The sequence below is a fragment of the Hemibagrus wyckioides genome, linkage group LG07, assembly GCF_019097595.1.
Source record: "Hemibagrus wyckioides isolate EC202008001 linkage group LG07, SWU_Hwy_1.0, whole genome shotgun sequence".
Lineage (NCBI taxonomy): Eukaryota > Metazoa > Chordata > Actinopteri > Siluriformes > Bagridae > Hemibagrus > Hemibagrus wyckioides.
The window spans coordinates 19194369-19222272 of NC_080716.1; the positions used below are offsets into that span (position 1 = coordinate 19194369).

Here is a 27904-nt window from a genome sequence, read left to right on the forward strand (position 1 = left end):
AGAGGCACAGGTACGTGTAATTTGTAGGGCCACCTGGTTCCAGTTAGGGCCGAGTTGAGCCTCCAGACACAATTACCTCCTCATAGCCTGACTCTGAAAATCCATTGCCCAAATGTGTGCTCTCTCTTTCACCTTGATAGGTTCATTATATGATGTAATAAATTTGATTTCCAAAATATGGGCTATCAGAACTAATACACTATATTGCCAAAAGTATTCGCTCACCTGCCTTGACTCGCATATGAACTTAAGTGACATCCCATTCCTAATCCATAGGGTTCAATATGACGTCAGTCCACCCTTTGCAGCTATAACAGCTTCAACTCTTCTGGGAAGGCTGTCCACAAGGTTTAGGAGTGTGTTTATGGGAATTTTTGACCATTCTTCCAGAAGCGCATTTGTGAGGTCACACACTGATGTTGGACGAGAAGGCCTGGCTCTCAGTCTCCGCTCTAATTCATCCCAAAGGTGTTCTATCAGGTTGAGGTCAGGACTCTGAGCAGGCCAGTCAAGTTCATCCACACCAGACTCTGTCATTCATGTCTTTATGGACCTTGCTTTGTGCACTGGTGCACAGTCATGTTGGAAGAGGAAGGGGCCAGCTCCAAACTGTTCCCACAAAGTTGGGAGCATGGAATTGTCCAAAATGTCTTGGTATGTTGAAGCATTCAGAGTTCCTTTCACTGGAACTAAGGGGCCAAGCCCAGCTCCTGAAAAACAACCCCACACCATAATCCCCCCTCCACCAAACTTTACATTTGGCACAATGCAGTCAGACAAGTACCGTTCTCCTGGCAACCGCCAAACCCAGACTCGTCCATCAGATTGCCAGATGGAGAAGCGCGATTCGTCACTCCAGAGAACACGTCTCCACTGCTCTAGAGTCCAGTGGCGGCGTGCTTTACAACACTGCATCTGACGCTTTGCATTGCACTTGGTGATGTATGGCTTGGATGCAGCTGCTCAGCCATGGAAACCCATTCCATGAAGCTCTCTGCGCACTGTTCTTGAGCTAATCTGAAGGCCACATGAAGTTTGGAGGTCTGTAGCGATTGACTCTGCAGAAAGTTGGCGACCTCTTCGCACTATGCACCTCAGCATCCGCTGACCCCGCTCCGTCAGTTTACGTGGCCTACCACTTCGTGGCTGAGTTGCTGTCGTTCCCAAACACTTCCACGTTCTTATAATACAGCTGACAGTTGACTGTGGAATATTTAGGAGCGAGGAAATTTCACGACTGGATTTGTTGCACAGGTGGCATCCTATCACAGTTCCACGCTGGAATTCACTGAGCTCCTGAGAGCGACCCATTCTTTCACAAATGTTTGTAAAAACAGTCTGCATGCCTAGGTGCTTGATTTTATACACCTGTGGCCATGGAAGTGATTGGAACACTTGATTCTGATTATTTGGATGGGTGAGCGAATACTTTTGGTAATATAGTGTATCACTTTTGAAATTTTCAGATCTTTTTAATTGATCAATCCATGTTATAACACTGGGTGCATGGCAGGAATACATCCTGGCAAGTGGTCATTCATTGTATCACTCAACTGAAAATACTAAATCTTTCCACAGCTACAGTGCTTGTAAGTTAATTAAAGAAGAAAAACTCCATCATCAGTCAGACCTGTATATTTACCTTAACAAACAGTGTCTTTTTAATGAGCTGAGATAAAAGTAAAAAAACAACAACAACAAAAAAACAGCAGGGCAAAGTCAAAAATTCTTGCTAAACACGAGCATGTTACAAAGCCAAGTCAATGACACACTTCATAACAGGTTAGCCTGATTCTGCTACACACTCTATACACATATACACAGACATGCACACTCACACATGCATATTTCATACACTTTCATTCCCTGAAGTACTATAAAAGTTATTGGGTTTTATCCCAGCACCGTGTTTTCAGGAGCTTTCAGCACCTTAGATTCTTGCCTGTGGTAAATATTTAAGGCTTTACTTTCTCAATGCATACCTGTGCCATTACAGGATATATCCTATATCCATAAGGAACAGCTTTCATCACTTTTCTGTTGTCAGGAACGAGTCAGGGTAAATTAGCTACTATACACGCATCAGTTTCCCTCCAGCATTAATATATATTTTTCTTATGAGGTCTGATGCCACTATCATCTTAATGGCACTAAAGTTTAGAGCTCGGTTGTTTGTTATAAATTAAATAGAATCCCAGACCAAACAGGACAAGATAAACACAGTCAAACAGTCACTCTTAGGATATTTAGCTCATCAACTATGCTACCAAACTCTGTAATCTCAGTTACTGCTATTTCATTCTTGTCATTTATATTTAATAAGCATCCATCCATTCTCTACGCTGCTTATCCTAGGGTTCTGGACAATTTAGAGATGCCAGTCAACCAACAGTACATGTCTTTGGACTGGGGGAGAAAACTAGAGTTTTGGATGAAACCCCCAAGGCATGGGGAGACAATGCACACTCCACACAGACATGGCAATGGCAGAGGTGGGACGTGAACCCTTAACTGCGGAGGTGTGAGACAAATGTTTAATATTTAATTCTATATTTGTTTTATTATTTTATTGTTCACGTAAAGCCCAATGTGCTATCTAATGACCTATATAACATATGACGTATGTAAGAAAACTGTCTCCTTTGTAAACTTTGTTAACTTGAAATGAAAATTATTGCCGTAAAAAACTGGCATGAAAGACTTTTGATTCCAAATACACTTTGCTTGCAAAATGAAACAATAGTTGTTGTTCTCTCTAGTGTGTCAGATCCAATACAGATGAAGCTTGTTGTGGCTTGTGGTGGTTTTACATTTAACATTTAGACATTGGAATAGATGGAGAACATATGCTTATTTACTTACTTTCTTTTTACAGAGTAATATTTATGGTTTGGGAGATGCCAAGCAACGGAAAACATCATGTCACAAGATGGAGGACATGACCATTTTTCTGCTTCCTGTTGTGTCAAACTCTTATAACTGTTTGACACAATGCTGTCTTCCAAAACATACTATGAACTACAATGGCAAGCATACTTTATGGTTAAATTAGAAAATGTAAGAAATTTAATTCTTACTGAATTAAAGTTGTGTTACTGTTTAGAAGATGGGGAGATGGGACGTGGGGAGGTATTGGTGGCAACCATTCCATCTAATTTACGGTACTGTTTACGTACACCAGAAATCACCTGCACTACCTTGAGCTCCGCCCAAAATTCAACACACTGTGATGATATGTTTGCTTCTAGTATATTTGTACCCCTGTAAACACACAACAGTAATAAGTGACAGTAATAAACACATTGGCGATCCACTGGTTATCCAGTTGGTCCTATTTAATCATTAGGTGGAAGAGAGCTGTCAGTCAAGCATTAATATTTAAGCTACAGGAGGCGACATACCTCAGGATTATTTATGACCCTTAAATATATATTTCTTCTAGCATTCACCTGCAGAAAGACCCAGCAGTTAAAGAAACCCATAAGTTTAGCTAATTGAGACCAAGAAAGATTATTTATTTTCCTAAAAAGTCACATCATGTCAGAAGAAGCTCAACATAAAGGATAGGCCGAGAAAACTAAATTCTTTGCAACTCCTTTGCAAGAAAACCTTTCATCCAATCATTAAAGACTGGGTAGGTCTGAAACTCTAGCTTACTCATTTCACACATTTAACAGTAAAGTGCACTTGGGTATACTCTGAGTTCTTTTGTGATGAGCCTTGTGAGGATGCCTCCCCATAAATGGTTTAACCATTGACTCACAGTTATAAATATGTGCCAATTTTATGCACACAAGATAAAAAAAAATCCAGCCGCATTATTGTGCACTAGACTGCCTCATTTGTGGGGCAAATCCTCCTCCTCACAATGCACACAATAGAATCCATTCTGTCTGCTTAAGCCACTGGCCTTACCGACCTGGTTACCCAACATGCACCTCACTTCCTGCCAGTACAGGCCAAGAGAATCCATGAGCAGACAGATTCCCTCCAGATCTTAGTCTGGCTGGTCCGAGGATTTGGTGGGACCCATTGTTCTTGGGTAACGAGGCCCAGGGGATGATTTTAACTGTCACACCGTGTGCTCAGTGGGAGCAGAGATGGGCACAGTACAAGGAAGCATTCAGTGCCACATGACAGCATGGTTAATCGGAGTGTGATTGGCTTTGTCTTTGATAACTCAGTTTCTGGCTGACTGAAGCACAAATACCAAGGAAACATCCAGTGTCATGCCTGATCATAATACCATCATAAAACGTTACTGTACAGGTAAATCTGTGTGACAACACAAAAGTACCTTCAAAGTGACACTAGCAGGGTTTAAAGAAACATCACATTAAGTCAGATAACTAAAGGTACAAAATACAGACCCTATTTTTAATTTAATTTAGAATGTGAACTTCTCATCTTTGTGGTTGTACTGATTTGAGTCTTCATTCTTAGCTTTTTGCTCCAATTGCCATAGTTTACTTAGCACAGATGCTCACTACAAGGATAGCTTTGTAGTAGATGAAAGGAGGTCGTGTAAAATAGCATTAATCCAAAACACCATGTAGATAACTATTCTACACCTGTGTGTGGGAAGAGTGAAGAGTCCAGCTGTGTTTAGGTTAGAGATCTGGATTCCTATGTGTGTTTTGTTAATAAATTCAACACCTGTGTATGTGTGTATGTGTGTGTCTCAGCAAGCTCATTCTTAAAATTATTCTGCTGAAATTAACGGACTGATCGCAGCTTTTCAAGGTATTCCCACAGAGAGCTCCTTCACTGTGCAACTGAGAATTGGTTATGTATCATGTCTTTTCTATAAACCTTCACTCATGTCCTCTTAATGAAAAACATTTAAATACTTAAATAATAATTTCAATTTCAACTGTTGGTATGGTTTCAAATAATCCTATAATCGTGTGTTGATAAATAGCAAATTTACGACTGAGACAACTGAGATCCACAAATATCAATGTTGTCTTCATCAGATTTAATTAGTATGCATTCAGTTGAGTATAAATAATCATGTATGATATATAAATAATCATACGTATTCATATTAGCATATTAAGTAGCACTTAGAGCCAACCTGTGGGTTAAATTTCACTAGTTTTCCTATGGAATTGACTGACTGCCTCTATTACATGTAGCTGAATGTAAATGTGAGCTAACAGCTTAACTTTACAAGACATTAGCAAGACCTAATCACAGTAAGCAGGTAACAGTTACATTAAGTTAACTGTGAATAGTACAAAATATATAATGCTAAATTTAACCATTATGTGCATTAAGGATGAACACACGAAGAACCTCTATTTGCAAACTGCATTAATATAAGATGTGTAAATGATTGCTATTTAAATCTGATGTTCTTATCTCATACCTTCACCTTATCATTAGTACACTTGCAAATCCGTCAGTGTCCAGTGTGTGTCAGTGTCTGTTTCCAAAACAGAGAAGCCAGGTAACCATCTGCCGTAAAATGACTGCCTTCACAATGTAATGGAAAAGTAGTTCATAACTATGATGTTTATAATAAATATACCTTTGTTTTAAACATTTGTTGAATGTTCATAATAGATCATTAGTATTGGGAAACAGAAAAATAGTAACCATATTCAAGGCTTGTTTAAGCCTGTGATAATAAAACAGTTTGCATCTGTACATCTGCCTTATTTTTTTGTATCATATTTCTGGTAGTCATACTTGTCTCTTTGGTTAGTTTTGTGCATGTTCTTATTGTCCCTTAAAACAAATTAAACAAGCTCAACTGCTATTGTTCCATTTTGGGTACAGAAATACATCATCTTTGGTGACACCTTTCCTCATTTAGGTTTCATGAACAAACTTAAACAGTACAAAAGCACAAAAATATGATCTGTAAATGTCAGATGACTAAAAACATCAATCTGGTGACAATGGTCAATTTCTATTTAAACAATGTTAGGATGCATGTAAAGGCTCTGTAATGACCTGTAGGCTCTTCTGTGATCCATCAGTCTTTATCTAGATCAAGTGCACTTGCACATACATCAGGCTTGTTTATGTTGTGTAGCCTGCTTCTTCGGTTAAAGAGGAAAGCAAGCTTCATAAAAGCTGGAAAAAGAACTTGAAAGAAAAGTAGGAAAAATGTCACTGTAGGCCTCATTAGTATATGGTTTATCTTCTACATACACACAGACGATTCACATTTATAAGATTACTCTGACTTTTTGACTATTGTGTCTGATCAAGTTCAGTAAAAAAACATGACCTCAAAAATAAAACAGCTGGACCTGTTGCTTGACTCATCTGTAACCCCAGGCATGGAATAGTGGTAAGAGGTCAGTAACGAAAGTGAAAAATAAGAAGATAAGGAGTTGATTAAGAAAATATCAGCACACTCTACATTCACAAAATCTATTTAACATTAATCAGAAGGAAAAAGAGACAGGAGGGAAAAAAGAGGCAGACCGAAGACATATCCGGTCAAACGCCTCGGCTCTCCAAAAGACACGATCTACTATTGATGTTAAGCACAGCCCTGTTCTACCCCCTTATAGTAATGAGCTTGCAAATAATGATATGCTCAACTACAAACATCATTATTAGCTTTAATTATGGATTCTTGAGCAAGTCCAGGGGTGTGGCACCGTAGCTTAGTTGTTAGCATGTGTGGCTTTCACCATGGGGGTTTGATTTCCTTTATACACACATCCTCCCCCATTCCAAAGATCTTGTATGCTGACTGGCATTTCTAAATTGGCTGTAGTGTGTGTGTCCATGTGTGATTGTGTCCTGAGATGGATTGGCACCCTGTACAGTGTGTGCCCACTTTGTACTCCTGGGATAGACTCCAGGTTACCTGTGGTCCTGTGTAGGATAAGCAGTACAGAAAATGGATGGATGGATGAGCAACACTAATGATATTTTACTCACATAAAGTGACCCCAGGCTTATTGACTAACAACAGGGGCTTACATGTATAAGCTGTTTACGATCCAGTGACCAATAAATTGTTTTGTAGGTCACAAAATGAAAGCAACACACTTCTGAGCAAACTCTTGCTCGCCAACCCACAAGCCTATTACAGTATTGATCAAAAAACTGTTTAGTATCCCAAGACTTTGTGCAAGACTTGCCAGTATAAGCCTGACACTCTAAAATGTACTAGATTGTTCAAAAGCTTCTGCAGTGATGCCAGAGTCAAGGACTGATTCAGGCATCATTCATTTATCTTTAACTCAGGGTAAATGTTGAGACTCACATGGTTCCATATGTTCTCCTATGAAAGATGACACATGAAAGATTAAGTTTTTTTTGCCTGTGCCCTAACACAAACCATGCTGTCAGCCTTCTGTCACCTTTGACCTCACTGGAAATTGATCTTACTGGTCCAAATGAGTCCAATATGGCCATTTGTTTATGTTAGAACATTGTGTAAGCAGAGCGCACACTTTCAAGCATGCTTGTCGTGACCACACTTGCCTTGTGGGAGTATTTTGAGATTAGCGGACAAGGGTTTGTGTCCACAAAAAAAAAAAAAGCTTTAGGCAAGATTAGCTATCATGCAATAAATGTCTGGGATAGTAGTCTGTATTTCATTTAGGTCATAGATACACCCATCTCTCTCTCTCTCTCTCTCTCTCTCTCTCTCTCTCTTTCTTCTTCTTCTCTTCTGCTGCTGGTTTTCAGGTCCGTGATTCTACTGCTACCCATGTAATGAGGCCAATCAGAAAATAATGTTGAGTAAGCAGCAAAACAGACGTCAACCATTTTTGTTGGGGGGATTTTGGGGTACTGAACAGAGGTGTATCCTAAACTAATAAATGTCCTCAGGTCCTGAGGATCATCTGAGGAAACCTGATAATTGTAGGTCTGTGAGTAATCCTGTGTCTGTACATGAGTTATCAGTCACTGACCAGAGAGAGGACATGTCACTGGCAAGTGTACAATATATGGTATGTATATGGCATTACTAAAGAAGAAGCAAAAGATATGTCTGTGTGTGTGCTTATTTGTTTCTATAAATGTGTGTCTGTGTGTGCCAGGGCTCTACTTAAGGCTTCTTCCATGGGTGATCTGATGTTAAACAACAATTAGCCATGTCTGCCTGTAGCCTGTACTTACACTTCATACTGCACCAGACAGTTTACAAGACCGCCACTTTACACATCCACTTTACACTGCCCTTAACATGACTGCATACTACCCCCAAATAACATTCACCTCCTAAATAATGTTCTTTAAAAGCACTGGAGCTGAAGTAAGAATAATTTATTAGGTAGTTCAGGTTTTTGTGACATAACAACTGACACTGTGATACTGCAAAATTTCACAGAATGCTTTTTCGAAAGGTTTCCTCCGAATTTAGATTTACTTTATCATTGGCTAAGGTTGACATGTCCATGTTTGATTATAATTTAAATGAAACATTGTGCACAGTAAGCACATCTCGAGAAGTTCAGACTCAAATCTAGGTGGTCCAGTCGTATCATAACATCAACCGTATTCTCAGTGTATAAGGTCTTCAAATGGCAACACTATAATTATCACACAGTGATGCCTATTATTGGCCCTGAGAAGCTATAAACAACACCATAAATATTGCGTGAGATTATGTGTGGATGGTGAGAGCCGTGCATGCTTTGATTCCAATAAAATCTGTCTTTCGACTGGGAGGTGTGAATGGAACAACCTGAGAATGGTGTCTGGTGTGCAGACAGCACACAGATTTAGTAATGAACAGCATGGGGCAAATCAATCTGAAAACATAAGTCTGCCGCGAGTAATGCATTTTTCTACAAGCTCTCTTTGACTGTGTCCGCTCAATGAAGAGTGATTCAGAACAATAGTGAGGATGAGGAAAACAGTACACCATCACTATTTTCAAATTTGATGAGTTAGAGTATTTAAACTGAAGCTTGAGAGTAACATTGCACTATGCATTTGTATAACATACACCAAAAAATTTGGGAGAAAAGAGATGTGTGGCAAAGAGTACATTTGTAACATTTACTCACCTGTTTAGGACCACCAGTGCTGACAACAGCTGCCACTACTTAAACATCTCAATAACACACATGCACATATAAACTTGCGGCCCCCTACTGTATATATACGCATGTAATTGGCACTGAAACTGGGTTTATTGAACTGTGTACATCCTCTGATCAGCCATAACATTAAAATCATTGACAGGTGTCGTGAATAACATTGATTGCAGTCATCTCTGTAATTACTGGAACTGCAAGGCCAATTCATTTGTTTTTGCTGTCTACTGAAGACATATGAGATCAAGAGATAAGTATGAGAAAGGAGTTTTAGCTTTTATTTCCTGTTAAACGATATACTTTTTGTATCAGGCTACCCAAATCTGAGGCAAGAAAAAATATTGGAACGCAGATGAGTGACAGATGTTTCTTGTTACCCAAGCGTGTCCTGTTAGATTGATTATTTACACAATAAATAGCTCTGAATATCTACTCCTGTTTTAGCCTCCAGTTTCATAAAAATGGAAAAGCCAACATGAAGACCATTGAGCTGTCTTTGGGAGAAAAATTGAGCCATTTTTAAGCTGAGAAAAGAGGCATTAATCAGAGGCATTGCACTAACATATGTGCATATCCAGTACAACAATTTGGAATTTCCTGATAAAGAAAGAAACCACTGGTGCACTGAGCAACAGATAAGAAAAACAACGCTTGATGACAGAAATGTTGTTAGAGCTGAGAAGAAAAAGCCCAAAACAACCGTCAGTGATATCACCAACAAATTCCACAGGGCACAGGTGAAGATATCACAATCCACTGTTCGTAGAAGACTTTGACAGCAAAAAATATAGAGGCAAAGCACTCACATACAGAGATGGGTTAGAAAAGATTTGGAATCAAAAAGAGCCTCTATCAAAGTGATGCAAAGGCCAAAGTGTGGAGAAGGAAAGGATCAAATAATCAAATAGTGGTGATGTGAATATAGTTGTGTTGCACAGAACATGACCTACAGAGCAGTCGAGTGAAGTTGTTTTTGTGACATAACACTGATATCATATATAAAGTGCTGCAAATTTGTATGTGAATGTTATATGTACAACTTTTAGACTACAAACAACAGAAGTGAGTGCATTAACAAAGTGAGTAACATAACTAAAATAGTAAAAGTATTAAAAGGTATTGAAATAGTGAATTAGTCATTATATACTTTACTTTTTCATGTACAATGTCTAAGAGTTTGTGTGTGTCACAATATACATTTTTTATTATTGTAAATGTTGTCAGTATTTAGATCACAATGACTGAGTTTAACATCCTTTAGTTGAACAGACATTTGAATATGTATGATTACTGAATATTCATTTGTTTCATAAGATAGTTTGCCATATATAAAGTGTGTACTTACCCTGCTACCTTTTATTGCAGGACAAGGACATTTTCCACTACAGTCACGCCCTGCACATGGCTCATTTGTCTTTGACCCCTAGAAAGAGAGACACACAAAGAAAGAGAAATGAATTTCCATCCCCATTGGCATCTTATTCAAGCACTGACGCATGTGAATAGAAAGGTAACAGAACCTGCTCTGAAATCTATATACCACTGGGTAACAGAGCGACTATTAAACAAATAATGTTATATGGTGAACCTGTGGCATTTCTGTAGACATGATGTGTTTAAAACCTGATTACTTAGACATGACCTATTATAATCTGTTTATATTGAAGTGATTAAATATTACTACTCTGATCATTTATGCAAAACAATATTCAAACACATGATGTTACTGGTCGACCGGAGAAGAAATAACCCACATTACAAATTAATACAGAAAAATAAAAGCCCTAGTTCAGTAGTCAGGGGAATGATCAAGGACTCAGCCATTCAGACACTGATCAGACACTTCACTTACAATGCAGTGAGTAAAAATTGGAAATTTGTGGAAATGTTTTGTGAAATCTCTCAGCTCGAAAAAAATGGTGGTAACTCATCCAATTTTGTCTACAATTGTAAGAAGCTTGTTATAAATGTACGTAGCTCTAAATGAATACATGCATTAGCAATTTTCTATTTTATTGGCCGTTCTATACACGGTTTATTTGAGAACTTTAAGACTTTTAAGTGTTTAATGATTTAAAAAAATCCCCTAGCTAACCTATGATCCTGCTTGTAGTACCACGTGAGAAATTCATTTTAATAAAAAACTAAAACAACACTAAATATAATGTCAAAAATACTGGTCCTGCCTGTGGTGCCAGTGGAGACAATTTACATGATCACTCCTACATAACCTCAGTATTTTGAGGCTTTTTTCCTAAATAAAAAAGGCTGACCAGCTGAATTTCTGCGGTGTACATTCCCTGATTGAGGAGGCTTCTTTGTGAGCTTGTGCCGTGCAAAGATTTCAGTAATATTAATTATTAATCACTAATTATATTACTTCTGTACAACACAAACCTATCTGCTAAACTGTCCAGTTTACCATCTCTAACACACAAATATTATCAGACACCAGAAACAATTAGACATTTATTTATTTTGAAAGTATAGATATTGGGAAATTAATAATTTTAGTTATAGTCATAGGAAACTAATAGGAAAAATGTTTAGTTATGAGAGTATAGAATATATAAAGTCTCGATTCTGGGAGTTTACAAAAATAATGTATAAGGACTTGTATAAGGACATGTTTAATAATTAGACAAGATAATCAGCAAAGCAGTAAAACAGGTTGTACTCTGGTTATTGTCACTCAGTTACAAAGTTTCTGTGGTTAGTAAGAGTGAGAGTGATCAAATTAGAGTCTAGAATCAGTGTATGGCCTTTCATGTGACATCAAGAAAGAATTACAAAGACAGAAGGAATCTCTTGCACAGTAAGAGGCCTGGTATATCCAGGCTCCGGAATGTTAACAGAGCTCACACAGTAGGTGCAGTCGTATGAGGATGCTTAGCAGGGACCTGCCCTGGGCACAAAGGTCGGAGGTCATCACGGAGCGTTTCAATGTGATTTAGGGATGAAAGGGTGTGGGATGGGATGATATGACCCAGGGAGGGAAAGAGAAAATTGCAATTGAACCTTCGGGTGAATGGGAAAAGGCAAATGAAATTCAACAGCACAATGTGTGTTTATGTGTGTAGGCTTGTGTAGAAGTGAGGAAATCTGTCCCCAAGCCTTCAAACTCTTACAGTAAAGAGCATTTCTGGCTGAGATACAGATAAACTGGTACAGCATTGGAGAAATTGAGAAAGGGAAGAGAAAGAGATCGAGTGCAAAAGTGGGTCGAAAGATGGCCCGATTTATTCATACTCTCTGATCTACTGTAAAGTGATAATCAGCCTTACAGAAGCAGGCCAAAAGAAGGGGGGAGGCAGAGATAGAGGGAGAGAACAGTGTAAAAGTTTACTATCAACTGCTTAGAAAACCAGAAAAAAACAGGAACAGTATCATAAGACAATTACAGTGCTAATGTAATGTATATATTCAGAAGGCATGACAAAAACATTAGCTGCGGTGAAGAAAGGGTTAAATCCAGAAGGCATCGAGGAACGCTTGGCTGTCAGCGGCATGTTGGCGCATATTTGGCAGGTGAACTAGAATCTCATAGAATCTGAACTTTTCTTCGGTGTTCAAGAGAAAAGGCATTCAAGTGGGGGGCAGTGCAGGGGTCAGAAAGGACAGAGGGATAATTCTACACTCCTGCACTCCTCCAGTTTTCCTTGAATGATCTCAGCCCTTCAGGGGCCCTTTTGTCACTTTCTATTCAGTGTGATTAACCCACCTGTTGAAGGGTGGACATCTTATATGTGCATGTGCTTTTCTTTATGTACAAGAGGAGAAAAAAAACTCAGAATAAGGCACATCATAATGCCACACCTTGACATTCCTGCACTGGGCTTCCTGAGAAAGTGCTTTTGAGAACAGAACAAAAACAGTGGAACTTAAGGAGAAATCTGGGCGCACAAAAACACACAAGGGACAAGATCGATTTCCAAACCCTGCCAAACACCACTAAAAGTCCATACCACCTCCTGTTTTTGCCTGTGGGTACATGTTAAGTACTGTGAGACTGTATATGTTTGTTTATGCCAGTGGTGGGCCGTCAGGGCCAGCAAGGCCTTCTCTGCTGGCCTAAACAGCAGTGATCTGAATCACTGACTTGCATTTTAATATATTTAATATATTTTTCTATGAATGTGTATTAAATTACTCTCAGTAGTCTATTCTCTACATTTCATAGCTTTTCTCTTGGTTGCGCTGCTTCCAGTAGTGTATATTTATGATAAGAGTATTTATCCAATCATATTTCAGCCAGTGGCTGACATCATGTGTTGCCCGGCCGTAAGGCCTTCAGAATCAATAGTGCAGGCGCCCGTAGCTTAAAGTAAGTGGCAATGAAACTGATCCATTAACCAATCCGATATCGAGTTGGCATCACTGGGGCCATCTAGCAGGCATACGATTACATCAGCAATTTCACGTCTTTTGATTGGATAACTGGAGTAGTCCGAGGCAGCAAACCGCACAAACTAAATAAAATATATATATTTTAACTCACGATGGCTGACAGAGGAGAAGAAATCAATTTGGTCGGGGACATCCTTACAAATGTATTTTCAAGGTGGACTTTTCAAGAAAATCCTTTTGATTCTTCAAAATAGTTGGTAAGCTTTTTCAAGAACCATTTAAGCTTTTGGGTTTTCTTTTGCACAAAACAAAGAGTTTGCCTTCATTCCAGATCCCCGGGGTGGACTGTGTTTTTTTTTTTGCTGCAGTGAAAGGAAACTTGTGAGACTGAATTGTGTTAATTTGTTATTTTGCTATATGTAATGTAATTTTATTCATGTTCGCTACAAGAGCCTATGACACAACGCACTGTTATACAGTGTTTCTATATTCGCTGCGTCTCATTTCGGATTCTGCATCCTCCGGAGTAACCGTAATAAAATTGACGTTTTAATTTCTGTTTTACTTTGCCATTTAACGGTTGATTAGTATCTATTGCCATGGCGTCATAATGATGGTATAGAGGTGGATTAATTCAGGAAGGACACCGGTGAAGGCCTAGGTGTGAAATGTACGGCCCGCCACTGGTTTATGCTAATAGTATGGGCCTATTAATCAATGGCCATATACTACTTGCCTAAATGACATCAAGAAAATTCTCTAAAATACATTTGGTTAAATTTATTAAAACATGCTGCCAATAATACCAGTAGATGTGGTTCATCAGATGCCCAGTACATGTCCTAAATAACTAAAGTGTAGGATATAGCAAATATGAGACTGAGACAAAGCAAGACTGTTTCCATGTGTACAAGCATCATACAAAATCTGTTCATAGGGGATGGGATACCACACAAGAAACATCAATCTGGTAGACACACAAGCTTAATCTCACCATGGAAATGGAAAATTCTTAATAATTTGATCTTGAGTGCCGATCAAGTCATGCCCTGCATATTCTGAAGAAACATGGGAAATTCTCAGGACCAAGATTTTGATGGAGACAAAGGCGTGACAAGTGATTTGCTAACATGGTTAGGAATAAGTCCACTGTAAAATATTCACATGGTTCATTATATGGTCAGAAATGAAAAGGTCTTGGTGTGTGTGTGTGTGTAGCAATGCAAAAAGAGGATTTGGTATTTGCAATCTGCCACACAGTAGTACATTCAATTCTGCCAAATCGGCCAAAATTTTGTGCACACTGCTGCCTGCCAGGAACTTCTCTATCGTTTGATTTAAAATGTTATGTTTTGTGACTCTTAACAAGTTCTATTTGTAACACATTTTTGTCACTGTACATGGTGCTACACAGGCTAGTTCACTCAACTATTAAGTAAAATGGACTAAATAAGAATAAAAACCAATGTTTTTCTTCAAAATGTGAATCTAACAGTTGAAACATTATTACACACAGGCCATTGTACAGGGTGTCCCATAAGTTCAGCATCATAAGGTTAATGTAGATTTTTTCAGACCATGACTTATAATAACAAGGGTGAACAAATCCTTATATTTAATGGGCAAATATGTCTATTTATATCATTTGTCTTTTGAGGAAACTGGTGTTGCCAAACATCTTTGAATAAAGATGCCACTTTTTGTTCTTTGCTGACTTATTGTACAAGCATAGTGAATAAAATGTCTAAGAGAGCTAATTAAATACTAGACTTGAAGAACTTGTGCCATCACTGCAGAGGAAAAAACAATTCTGTCTCTTGCAGTCACATTACACGTAGGATTGTACAGATGCTGTATCAGTATTACGAGAATGTCATTAGATCTTGCTCTGATGCTTTTCCAAGAAAGACAGATCATTCACCGTATGGTCTAGAAAATGACCCCTTCCACCTCGGTTGTGTGCGTGTGAACAAACACAACCCTACACACGCACAGATGTTGACCTCATGTTTCCGTTTGGTCTTTGATTAATATTTATCTTGCTAAGTGCTTGCTCACATCTCTTCCCCTTCCACTCCTGACCTCTGTCAGTATCATCCATCTCTATGAGTGAATGAACAAAAATCAGGCAAAGAAAAACAGGGAGGGGGAATGAGGGAAAAGTGCCAGAGAGAGTGCAAAAGAGTGGAGCATTTTTATGTAAAACATCCCAGCATTGGTTCAGGTCCATGGCAAAAGGGCTAAGCAAATGCACAATGTGGCCAGCTGCCTATTTGTCCTTGGCATGTTGTGTTTAAAAATGCAAGACTGAAAGTGTGAAAATTTGAAAACATCTCCCATTTCAGATATCTATGAACAAGCTTTAACTGCAATCAACTACAATTAATAATCATTATTGCCTGTGATAAGAAAAAAATATCAAAAGAAACAAAGATTCTTAATACTTATGCTCTTCTCAGAATACACATGTAGAGGCACCTTCACAGGATATATATATATATATATATATATATATATATATATATATATATACACATATATATAACATAGCTGAAGAAGGTGTCTCTGATGAACATACAGTATATTTCTCTTCTGCATTCACATCTGTGTCACCCTCCTCCACCCTTTCACTATAGCTAGCGATCAAAAGGTAACATTCGGTTAGCCTTTCAGCTCCGCTTGTTCCCATTGACTTGCTTCCTGCATGTGGCCCTCTGTCACAGCTGTGTTTGAACACTCCATCGTCCATAGTTTACCCCAAGCTGACCCAGAGCTCTCACCCTCTCCACCACCCTCCATCGGCTCTCTGTGCGTGGTATGTTGTAAACGAGACCACCCATAGGCAAAGCATCTCTGTGCATTTGTGTCTTTTAAGCTGAGCTAAACTATTACATGCTCCAAAGTCATAGCACTCGAGAGCTGGTTCCCATATCCTGAGATAATGTAAAGATTTGTCTTTGCTATACAGACAAATGGGTTTGTAAACAGGAACCAAACACTGTTAAAAGATGTAACAATTTGAAGTGGTGTAAATGTAACCCATAAGCTTGTGTTTACTTGCAGATGTAGCTCTGCTTTCGAGGAATGCGTCCATAGGTCATGAGTGAAAACCTTGTGATGGCCAGCCCTCTGATTTTAATGGCCACTTTAATAAAACGCTTAGTTGAAACAATTCCTTTATAGAAACTAGCATATATTTAGAAATTGAAGGCCTTTTAAACTCACTACTAGAACATTTCTAGGGCAGGACAGAGCAATAAAAAAAACAACACAGTAACATAAATATGTAGAATCTCTGTAAAAATGTTTCAAAATCTTTATGATTATGATTAAACAGGTCAGAAAAGTTGTTCAGAAAAATAGACTAACCAGCTTTAACCAATTACATGCGATAGGTCGGGGTTTGGGTTAGGGTTAGATTAGGTTTAAGTTAACCCTAACCCTAAGTCTAACCATAAGCTAACTTTTTAAATTTGTTTGTAACAGACAAAATGTCATATTATAGACAGGTTTGTCTTCTGTTTACTGAGAATCTAAAAGTTCTAGCTAACTTACTGTTATTTTTTATATAATGCTTTGAACAATGGACATTGTTACAAAGCAGCTTTACAGAAATCTCTAATCAGCAAGCCAGAGGTGAGGGTGGTGGAAAAACTCCCTGAGGTGACAAGAAGAAGAAACCTTGAGAGGAACCAGACTCAAAAAAAGAATCTCTTCTGGATGAAACATCTTAGTGCAATTATAAACCGTTTCCCTTCTGTAACTTCTATAAAAAGTGCACATTGTCTCAGGAGGAACTAGAGAATGAGTAACATTACAGTATTAACTATGTGTCTCTTGTATCAAATTGAAGCTATTAACTGTTCAGTGATGGAGAGTAAACTGTTCTTAACAATTGCAGCCTTTAGGCTAGTCAAGCTTCCCCTCTTCAGTGTGTGTGATACCATCTACAGTAATCTTATGGTGAGCTTAAGCCTAACCATGTGAGAACCATCCTCAGCAGCAGCCAGTGATCCTCTTACTGATGGGAAAAAAGAAAGTTTGTCATCACTGAGCATATACAAATGTGACAGCAAACAAGATCAAGTGAACATGGAAAGCAGGAATTTTGTATATTTCATAGTGTGATAAAATGGCATTTTAATAATAATTGTCTTAGGCATTCAAACTTAGACAAGTTTGGTTTACTCCACCCAGTTGCAAGGGTTTTTTTAAAGGTCATTGAGCATGAGTTAATAATTGTTTGAACATGCATGCAGACACACACACCCATTACTATTAGCAACAGTAATCTATTACTGTGACACATACACATCTGTTAAATGCTAAGAGCAGATACATGACAAAGCAAGGGAACATTCAAAGAGGGATTTGGGTCTCTGAGATGAAGGGGTGGCTGCCACAGGCTAACACTGCATTGCATACTCGACTCTGGCAAGCCCAAGCACCTGCATACCTCAGGCTAATGCTCTGGCATGCCCAATACTTGTAAGTGTGTGCGCATGTGTAGGTGCATGTGCCTGTATTGTACAGTGCATTAGATTACTTCTGGCCAAGACTGTTTCATTGCTCTCAATAAATCAAAGATTTCGTTTTGAGCTGTCTGTTCATAAACACGGCTTGCAGTTAATCTGTTTTTAGGAAACAACTATTAATTCAGTTCCAGCAAAAGATACATCATTCATTTTCGTAAACGTATCCATGCTGCTCCAAGAATAGGGCATGCACAGACATGGAGCCAGCAGCTAGGAAAGTGATCAGCAATAACCTTGTTGTAATCAAGCTAAGGATCCTGGATCATTCTGGGCTCTCGACTATGTTGATGTTCTAACTTTAGCTCTGCTACCCAGAGATCACAGACTCACAGACACTAGTGTCAGAATACAAGCTTCCTGTTCCCCTTCCCTTCCTGTCTTTGCAGGAGGCCAGTCACATACACCACAGTTACTCACTGGGAATACTCAAGACATATGAATCATTCTATTGCCATACAGATACATGGAATCAAATTCTGCTGATCTGGCATGACAAACAGATCTTGGAATACAATTAATTAATGTAAGCTTATGACAAAATACAGACAAATCAGCATGAAGGATATGAACTGGGATGTTATTTGATCCTGAGTACTATTTGTTGCACTCTCTCACCCCACACTAATAATTACTGATTCCCTGAGCTGTGCCCATCCACATGCCGATGGCATTTCCTCATCTGTCTTTACCTACTGGTTAAAGCAGATACTCACTTCAGGCCAAAAATTCAAGCCCACATAAGTCATACATTGGAAATCACCCTGAATCATTCAAAAAGGTTCATTTGCCAAACTTACAGAGCTAGCATGAATCTCTTTGCACTCAGCTGTTTCTATGTAGTTAGTGTTGATATCCGTGTAAACACACAGCATTGAAACACTGTTAGAGGTCTGACAGTAATTATGCTATGTTTAATGGTTTAACATTCAGTCTCTTGAGATTTTCATATATGTGTGGTTGATGCAGGAACAGGAACAGGAACAGGATGCAACATACTAGCGAAGAACTGATAATAAATACTTCCAGATTTTGGCCATATACTAGCTGTCTACATTTAAACCTCATTAGCATCTTATAGTGCGAGAATATAGACACAGTGATTACACAGAATTACACATTGTGTGCTGTTTTGTACTTTGGCATATTGCATTGGAATGCATATGGATAAGGTACTTTATTGTCATTGTATATAACAACATTTATTTTGCAACACTCAGACAGCAACAAGGGCATCTGAACATAAAATTAGGATGGAAATTAAACTAAGAGGTTAAAAAAGGAAAGGATTAAGAATAAATAGAGTATACTAAAAATATACAAAGGTGTAATGTCTTGGTTATTTGAATGTATCATTCAGATGTATATATTGCACATAGTATAAAAGTTCAAGGTTTCATTGAAGGTATTTATGTCTATATTTTGAAAATTCAGAATTAAAAGGTCTTGAGAATTATTATGATTTTAGGATATAGAGGCATAAAGCTTGGATTCTCAAAAAAAGATCAAGTAAGATATTTTGAATGCAAAATGTGAGTATTCACTGGTATGTAAATAACATTTAACTAATTAATAATTCAATAATAACATAATTAGTGAATTTGGATAATAACAGTTTGTTAATTACAGACGTTTTTATTTTTTTAAAAATAAATTACCCAATTCAAAAGCAATATAATTCATATAACTCTGAATATAATTGTTTACTCTGTAATTTTTGCACCGGTTACATGTTGTTGATCTGGTCTAAAGTTGATTCTTTATGCCAAACCACCTCACATTATTTGCCCTCTACTTTGGATTGAGTCCAGCATGTGGTTTCTGGGCTGAAACTGAGGAGCTCTCATGTCATATAAAAGCAGTGGCTGCTGCTGTGGACATTACCTACTTAAGTTCCATCTCGTTGATGAAAGGTGAAGCGCCGTCTTCTCCTCTACAGGCTGTAATTACCTGAGCTAAGTAGCATAGTGTTAATAACGCTGTTTGAAGTGAGGCGAGGAGCTGGGGGAAGTTAAACCCCCTCCAAATGGGACACACTTCCGCAGTGGCAAGGTTGCCAGGTGGCCCCTTTTGACCCTTAGATGACTTTTTAAAAATGTTAACAAACAGGGTGTTTGAACAAGTTTAATAAGTACCCATTACACCCTTTTACTGAATATAACAAAGCATTTGGTTATAAACTTTGTATCTAGAAATCAAACTGAGAGACAGAGAAAGCATCTAGGAGTTTGTGTTATTGTCTTTGTTCACTATTAAGAAAGTCTCTAAATAGAGGATTCGGGGAAGAATTCCTCACTTGCTGTGCATGTTTGTAGATCAACAGTACTTTGCAGCACATAATTGACGTCTTTTCTGGAAGTCTTTGTTCCAACCGGTAGTGTAATTTCATTTTGCGGTGAGGGGGAAAATTAATGACATTTTTGAGAAGCTCATGGGTTAAACAACTTGCAGGAACACGTTTGCCAGCACACCAATGATAAATGAATGCAGCACAGACCTCAGGGGATTAAGGGCTTGATATTTTGCTTACACGTAGGCAGTACAATGCTAGCCAATAAATGACCAAGTGCATTGTATAACAGAAACTGTTCATCTCACATGTACAGTAACCACCATCCTCTCACCTGACAGCCTTTTTGTATTATGTTCTTTTTTCTTTTGTACATGCACAAATAAAACACACAATAAGAAATATATACTATGAACACTATGATAAAAGAAATTCATTTGTGCGTGTTCAGTATCCAGTGCATGACAATATGGCTTTTAAGGTGCTACAAAGCCACCAGTTTTCCATCTAAAAAACAACAACAAAGTTTTATTTTTATTTTCCCTAGTTTATAAAGCTTTAAAAGCACATTTTTATTTTTAAGACATCCAGTAATCTCTGCTTATGGTTGATGTGCACACACACACACACACACACACACACACACACACACACACTGTAAAGGAAGGTTGCAGTGTGTTTTGTGTGATTAGATTTTATCAAATAAATGTTTTTTTTTTTTTACTTTTTTGCATGAACAAGAAGCTTTCCTATTTTTAGGAAATGTGATAAGTGCTATAAAATGTCAAGGGATGTCTGCTTTATATTTTATACAGCATTTTTAGTACAGAAACATTACTATATTTAGCTTTGGCTGTAAAGATTAGAAAAGCAGACTTTTTTAAATACTGAAGTGTCAAGATTTGTTCTTATATGTTTGAATGGATTTGTGGCACTGATTTGGACTTCTGTTCATGTTCTCCATGACAGCATTGTTTGTGTTGTAAGATATGTAAATTAGAAGTTTTAGAATGTTAAAATAGTTTTGGGTTGCAACTTAATGCTACAAGACCAATGTAGTGGTTTTGGTTTGACTAAATGCCACTGGTGTAGTTTGTCTTCTGTAAGCTTTTTCAGGTCTTTTTCTTCTCACCACCACCTCTCACTGTGTTGACCGAGCTGCCAAATTTGCTATTTTTAGAAGGAGGATGTCTCACTGTTCTGTTATTGGAAGGTAAACCATGCTAGCGGAGAGACAGAGGGAGGACTCATCCTCGACTCACTGAAACATAATGAGTGAAAGTTTGAGAGAAAGACTGTGCGCATCCTTTACATGACTATGACTATGTGTACAAATATTGCAGATACAGTACATGTTTAGATTGTGGGTTGGTGCAAGACCAGTTGTGTGTATGTGCTTGTGTGCACACCCTGCATGGGGATAAGTCGACAAATTCCTCATCTCCTAGACTAATACAAACAGACAACTTGCCAAGTGGACAAAAACACACACCCTTACCATCTTAGCTTCAGGTGACCTATGTTAGCTGAGCTGACTCAGCTGTGGTTAGCGCACCCTGCTCTCAGTTGAACTCAAGATAATTTAGGGAGTAAGTCCAGACAACATGAGACGTTCCCGCCCCAGATTCTTATGCACAGATTTGCATGTGTGTGTTCTAGAAAGAACGCGTGCTGCCACTTGCCTGTGTTTCTATGAGGGGGTAATGTGGTGGGTGAAGGTAAAATAGGAAAAAAGTCCTTTCGTGTGTTCTCACAAATAGAGGAGAAATTCCAAACCTTCACACACACACCCACACACACACACACATACACACACACACATTTCTCTTAATATCTTTCCTTCTATTAATTTTATTATTAATTATTGCTATGCCTAGACCTAAACTGAATCCTAACCTGTACCTCAGTTTTCTTTGTCAGGTCTGGTCATATTTCCCCACAAGGTCAAAACAGATATTCTGATCCTTGTAGGTATCTACAAGTCACACACACACGCACATACACACACACCCCACTGAGCATGAGGGTCTCCCTGTCTCAACAGGTGCCCTTCATCTACCTGGTCTAAATTTTATTAACCTTCCTTCCTTTGCTCCCTAAAACAGAGTAAGGAAAAAAATCCCTATCCATCCATCTCTCTCTCCCTTCCCCCTTGTCCTTATCCCTCTGTGTCCCTCTGAACAATGTCCCCTTTCATAGAGGCCGCTGAAGGGCTGTGGTCTGGCTAAAAGATCTGCCTGTCTGACATGGCCTTTGTTAGGAAACCAACTCCTCTTCTCTTTTTTTTTTTGTCCTGGCCAGGGCGAATGCCTAACAACAGAGTTACCTACACACCATTAAGCCAGTCTGCCTTTGATGACAGCCAGTGAGATACGCCCAAGGCGCTGAATAGGGAGGCGAGGTGGGGTGGGGAGGAGAGAAGAAGAAAGGAGGAAGGGTGTACAGAGGGAGAAGGAAAATGAGAGAAGAAAAGGAAGCAATACTGCAGAAGACAAAAAAAAGATCTCTCCTGAAAACCACTGGTGTGTTTGATGTCAACATTACTGGCAGCCCGGACTTCTCAAGGCGACTGTTTTATTTTTTCCGCTTAGGTGTTGTAGTTAAAAGGGCCTGGTGGGAATTATGGGGGTAGGACGGATGTAACGCAGGGGCTTAATTATGATATATGTTGGCAACTAAAGGACAGAAAGGATAAGGGAGATTTAAACATTTACTTTTTAAGTCTCTCACCAGGATTTTACAACTAATCTCTTCATATAAAGGAAGAGAAAACATGTAACCGACATAAAAGCAAATGAATGTACATGTGTATGTACTTGTATAACAGTAGACATTAAGTTAGAGAAAATGGAAAAAACAAGCTTTTTGCTGATGTTTTGTTCAGAAAGCGTCTGCATGTAAAGTAAATTTCAGGTAAAATAAGGGTATGTGGCAAGGAATCTGTTCATTTCACCACAGACAAAATTTGTGGCTTTGAGCTGTGTGAACTGAAACAGGTTTTCTATGTCCTGGAGCTATACAGGCATAGCTTTCCTTATTACAAAATGTCAGACTGATCACGCCAGTCAGTTTTTCAAATATTACTGTCCCAGCCTCCCCACTTGTCACAATCTTCCTTCTCAAAGGCAAGCTTACACAGATTACCTGAAGCAAAGACTTGTCTTGTCTCCGCCATGTGAAAAGGATCAGCTCAATGTTCCAATATATCCCAAGGCTAATTTTCATTGACAGAGAAAAGAATAAAACTAGGTCCTGTTTGATTGAATTCAAGAGTGTCATGTATACAGAGGGGAAAAAACTCCAAAGAGAAGTCTATATACTGTAAACTCTTCTGTTTGAATAGTTTTCCTTAGAAAAACTACACAATACACTGACAGAATGTACATGCAACATACGCTGACATGACTATACCATATAGCACTAAAAAACCTTTCACACTACTTTATATATTGGCATCATCAATGAACAAATATTCTACAGATACAAGCTACAAGGTTGTAGAATATACATCAATTAAAAGTGTGTATTTCCACTTGGGTTTTATTTTATATTCTATTTTGGGTCTTATGGGAATTTTCAATTCAATCTGGCAATCCAGACGGCTACATAAGTGCTGCACAGTCGATGAGTTTAAATAAATACCATATATTGATAATATTAATATTGAATCATCATTAATCTCCCAGGGAAATTTGGTTTTACATTGGAATTGGAATTTTTGTTATTTCTTTTGAGGGTATATGACATCCCCTCTCTCTACCACCTGTTGGGAAAGGCCATGACATAAAGGGAAAGAGAGATGGATCCAATCAGGAAGTCAACCAGGTGTTATCCTGACACCAACATTTTGACCTTTCATCACCTTTATTCCTACCTTTATAAACTGTTTTGGAAGCATGATCTGAAACAGCTTTTACTTTCTGCTGTTGTAGTACATCAGCCTTAAGCACTGATACTGCATGCTGTGCAAAATGCTTTAATGCTCATTATTATTTGGAAAAAATGGTTACTTGATTGACAATAGCTTCTGTCAGCTTCAATCAGTCTGGCTCTCTCAAGACATTTCCACCCACAGAATCACCACACACTGAATGTTTCTGGTTTTTGGAACACCATTCTGTGTGAACACTGCAAACTGTTTTGTCTGAAAATCTCAGCTCTGAAATTCTCAAATCATCTGGCACCAACATCCATGCATCAAATTAAAGTCATGGGGATCACACTATTCCCTGTTTTCATGCTTGATTCACTGAATATTCACTGAAGATCTTGACTTGTATTTGCATGCTTTTATACATTGCACTGCTGCCATGGGACTGGTTGTTTGGGCATCTGCATGAATGAACAGGTGTACAGGTGTTTATTTTACAGGTGTAAAGTGTATGATGCGTGATTGTGTATATACCTCTGAGAGACTGTGATCTGCTTATACTATCACTCAAAACCTGTGTGAGCCTCTGACTTGTTCATTAAGGATAAACTGTGTAATTAATATCCTGAACTTCTCCTGGGTCTTTTGGGGAGATGGCACTGTCTGAGGATTAAAGTTAAGCAAGACCTTAAAGAAGAGAAACTCGCAAGGTAAACATGTATTGTATGGAAGAAATGTGGTCATTGTAAAGAGAAGGAGCCTTGGAAAGGTCCACATATGATTTTCAGGGTTAGAATGTCTAGAAAATAGAAAAAATTCTATTCTACCAGATAAATTTCATTGAGATTTGATTTTGGACTAGATATTTAGACCAAATTGTCTCCTGTACTTCACCACTTATCTCAGAAAGTAAAATTCAAATAATTACTGCAAAACATCATGCTTAGATGAAGATCCCTTTAAGTTGCATAAAGAGTAAAGAAGCATTTAACAGGAACGTACACTGGGTACATGGATAAGTGAGTAACAAAGGTGGGTGGGATATCAGATATGAGCAGGCATATCTCATTTTGGTTTTAAGTCAAGGCCCAGTTCATCTGCATAGTCTGAAGTCACGGATAAGGCCATGAACACAAGGCCCAGTGTTAGCATGTAAGGCCTGACGTCTCTGACTACTGAAGATTCTCATTTCTCATGTCTATAGTGTGCCATTCAGGTGTAAAAATTTCTTTTTACGGAAAGGAATTATGGTGACAGATGCTTGAGGAGAAATAAGACAAAAGGAGAGAAAGCACACATGAGATGGATGTGTACATAATAAATGTCTATTTCATTTTGTTGTCACCGTGTTTGTTAGTTTATGTTCTCTCTGAGTGGAATATGGTGTTAGTGTATACCAGAGAATCATCACTTTCCTTTTTTTCCTCCCCTGAGTAACTATTTATGATTCCCTGAAAAACCACAAGTGCTCAGACCACAGCCCATATATCCAGCATATATCCAGCATATTTCTCTTCCAACAGCAGTACATCTACTCTGAGAGCTCTACTTATGGATGATTCTGACTCCAACCCAATAAGGATCTGAATATCAGCACCATGTTAAATGTCAAAACAAGCATTATATTTTTAAGCATCATAGTTGTTAGTCTGACATTTAGAAAATTTCTTAATTAATTGAGTAATTGAAGTAATTGAGAAGGAGTTAAGTGTGAACACAAGCCAGGGTGGAAATCCCTGGAAGATTGCCATAACTCTAGTGCTCATGTGTGAATAGAATAGAATGACATGTTGATGATTCATTTGATATGCCAACGAACTTTAAGGCAGCTGATTTAAAACACTGGTACAAGTGTTCTAAAGGGAAATAGAATGAAAATGCTAGATCCATAGAAGAAAAAAAATCTAGAAGAGAGCAAATAAGAGCTAAAGAGCTGATTTTTCACCATTGGATTAGAATGACAGGATGCCATGGTGTTTTTAAAAACACTCATCATTCCATTTCAAATCCAATGACCCGGAGTAAATATCAGAGTGTATATCAGCCTAGCTAGCATATATCGAGTCTACAGCTGTAATCTGTTTTTGTCCTCATTCTTTGGTAGACACTGGCATTTTATAATGTAAAATGATCGTCTGAGAGCTTTATCACTAATGGCTCAATACAGCTGATCCTGGATCAGGACAAAACCTTTTCTGAGACTTTATTCCTTATGCCAGCAGGATTGCATGTTCTCAATAAAGCCATGCATTCCTGCTGTGCAAGTCTTTGGGGTTACAGTGTGTGTCTGGAACCATTTGTCTTTTTGTCTACCCACAGGGCATGCTGAATAAAAGAAAGATGATCTGATGACTGGGTAAAAAGGAAATGCTTTCACCTACAAATTTACAGCATCAGAATTGCTGCTAGAATTAGTTTGATTGACAATACAACTCCTTATCCAGTGACAAAAAATAGTCAATGAGTGTTCAAAGGTTTACTCATAGAAAGCTAGAACAAATACAAATTAAAGAGTTAATATGACAAAGGGGAAAAGAAAATGTAAGGTGTATTAGTAAGGTAATGGTCAATCAGATGCCACTAGAACAATTTGTATGCACCTTGGCACAAATTCATCTAATTTCTGTAACTGAAGCAGGAGGAATGAACCAAAAGATATTCTCTCAAAATCTCCCATAGGTGTTCAACCAGGTTTAGAATGTGAAAGCCATTGCATACTCATTAAACTAACATGTACAGTGAACTGAAAATTTCTTATTGCATTGCCTTTTTTGCATTATAGGGCAGGCTTGTTCTTTCTCAAAATCTGTATAAGAGTTATGAATAACATTCAGTAAAACTGTTACATGTTTGTTATGTTTTTTATGCTCCCTCACACACCTGCAAGCTATGCTCTGTGATTTTAGTCCCCTTTTATTACATTTAGACAATACTTGTGCTTCCTTACCTATTCTTTAGTAAAAAAGAAAGTGAAGCGTGTCCCAGTACAAAAGAACTAGTTCACTGCTATTTTTTTCCTTTGTTTATTCAGAAACTAGCTCACTTTGGCTATGTAATCTCTCTGATTAGGAGTCAAAGATTGGTAAAGGGAGGAAGTGAAAACAAGATTACTGAAGTATGTATAGATCCTTTAAAAGGGAGGCCATGGGTGTAACACAAAATAAAACCTATAGGTAGATGTAAATGATTTAAAAGAAAGATAAGCTCAAATGTGTGTTATTGCATGTATCTATATAGGAGGCTGAAACGTTTCAACAAAAGCAAACTTCAAAAAAGGCTCTGTGTAGTCATTGCGAATACCTGCATGAAACATAAAAACAGAGACAAAGAGGGAGGAAGAGCAGACATAAGAGAGAGGAAGTACCTCTGTCTCTCTACAAACACCAAGAGCTCTGTGAGAGATTGTCAAGGAACATGAAAAGATAGGAAGAGATAATATCTGAGCTGCTCAGAGGGTCACCATGAACATGAGCTGTCACTTTAATCTTGCCTTAACAGCCCATAATGTTCTCTAATTAACATACCTCAAACAGTTATTATTGACATATTAATTAACCAAGTACAAGTGAGCTTTTTTGTTAAGCCAGCTATAACTGCAAGTTACTATAGCCTAGATCTGTCTTACAGACTAAGCTGTGTTCAGAACGTGTTGTGCTGCAGGAACAGCTTTTATGCATAGTCCTGAGAAAAAGAAAGTCCTCCTTCAATTCTGTTTTTATTTATCTGGGTCTCACCAACTATGTACAAACAAAAAACCTCACAACAGTGAAAAGTTACTGTAGTAATTTCTTATGAAAAAAGTAAACACATTCAGAAACCAGGTGGGAAAAAATAAGTACACCCT

The 27904-nt window shown here is 38.2% G+C and overlaps 1 protein-coding gene across 4 annotated transcripts in view; it reads right to left on the reverse strand.

The window, feature by feature from the left end:
• The window catches only part of col4a6 (collagen, type IV, alpha 6), an 87501-nt gene that overhangs the window by 28938 nt on the left and 30659 nt on the right, over positions 1 to 27904 (reverse strand). For all 4 annotated transcript variants that reach the window (XM_058395712.1, XM_058395711.1, XM_058395710.1 and 1 more), the window contains exon 4: positions 10366 to 10443. In XM_058395712.1, coding sequence (XP_058251695.1) covers positions 10366 to 10443 — 78 coding nt within the window. The remainder of the gene's footprint in view (positions 1 to 10365; positions 10444 to 27904) is intronic.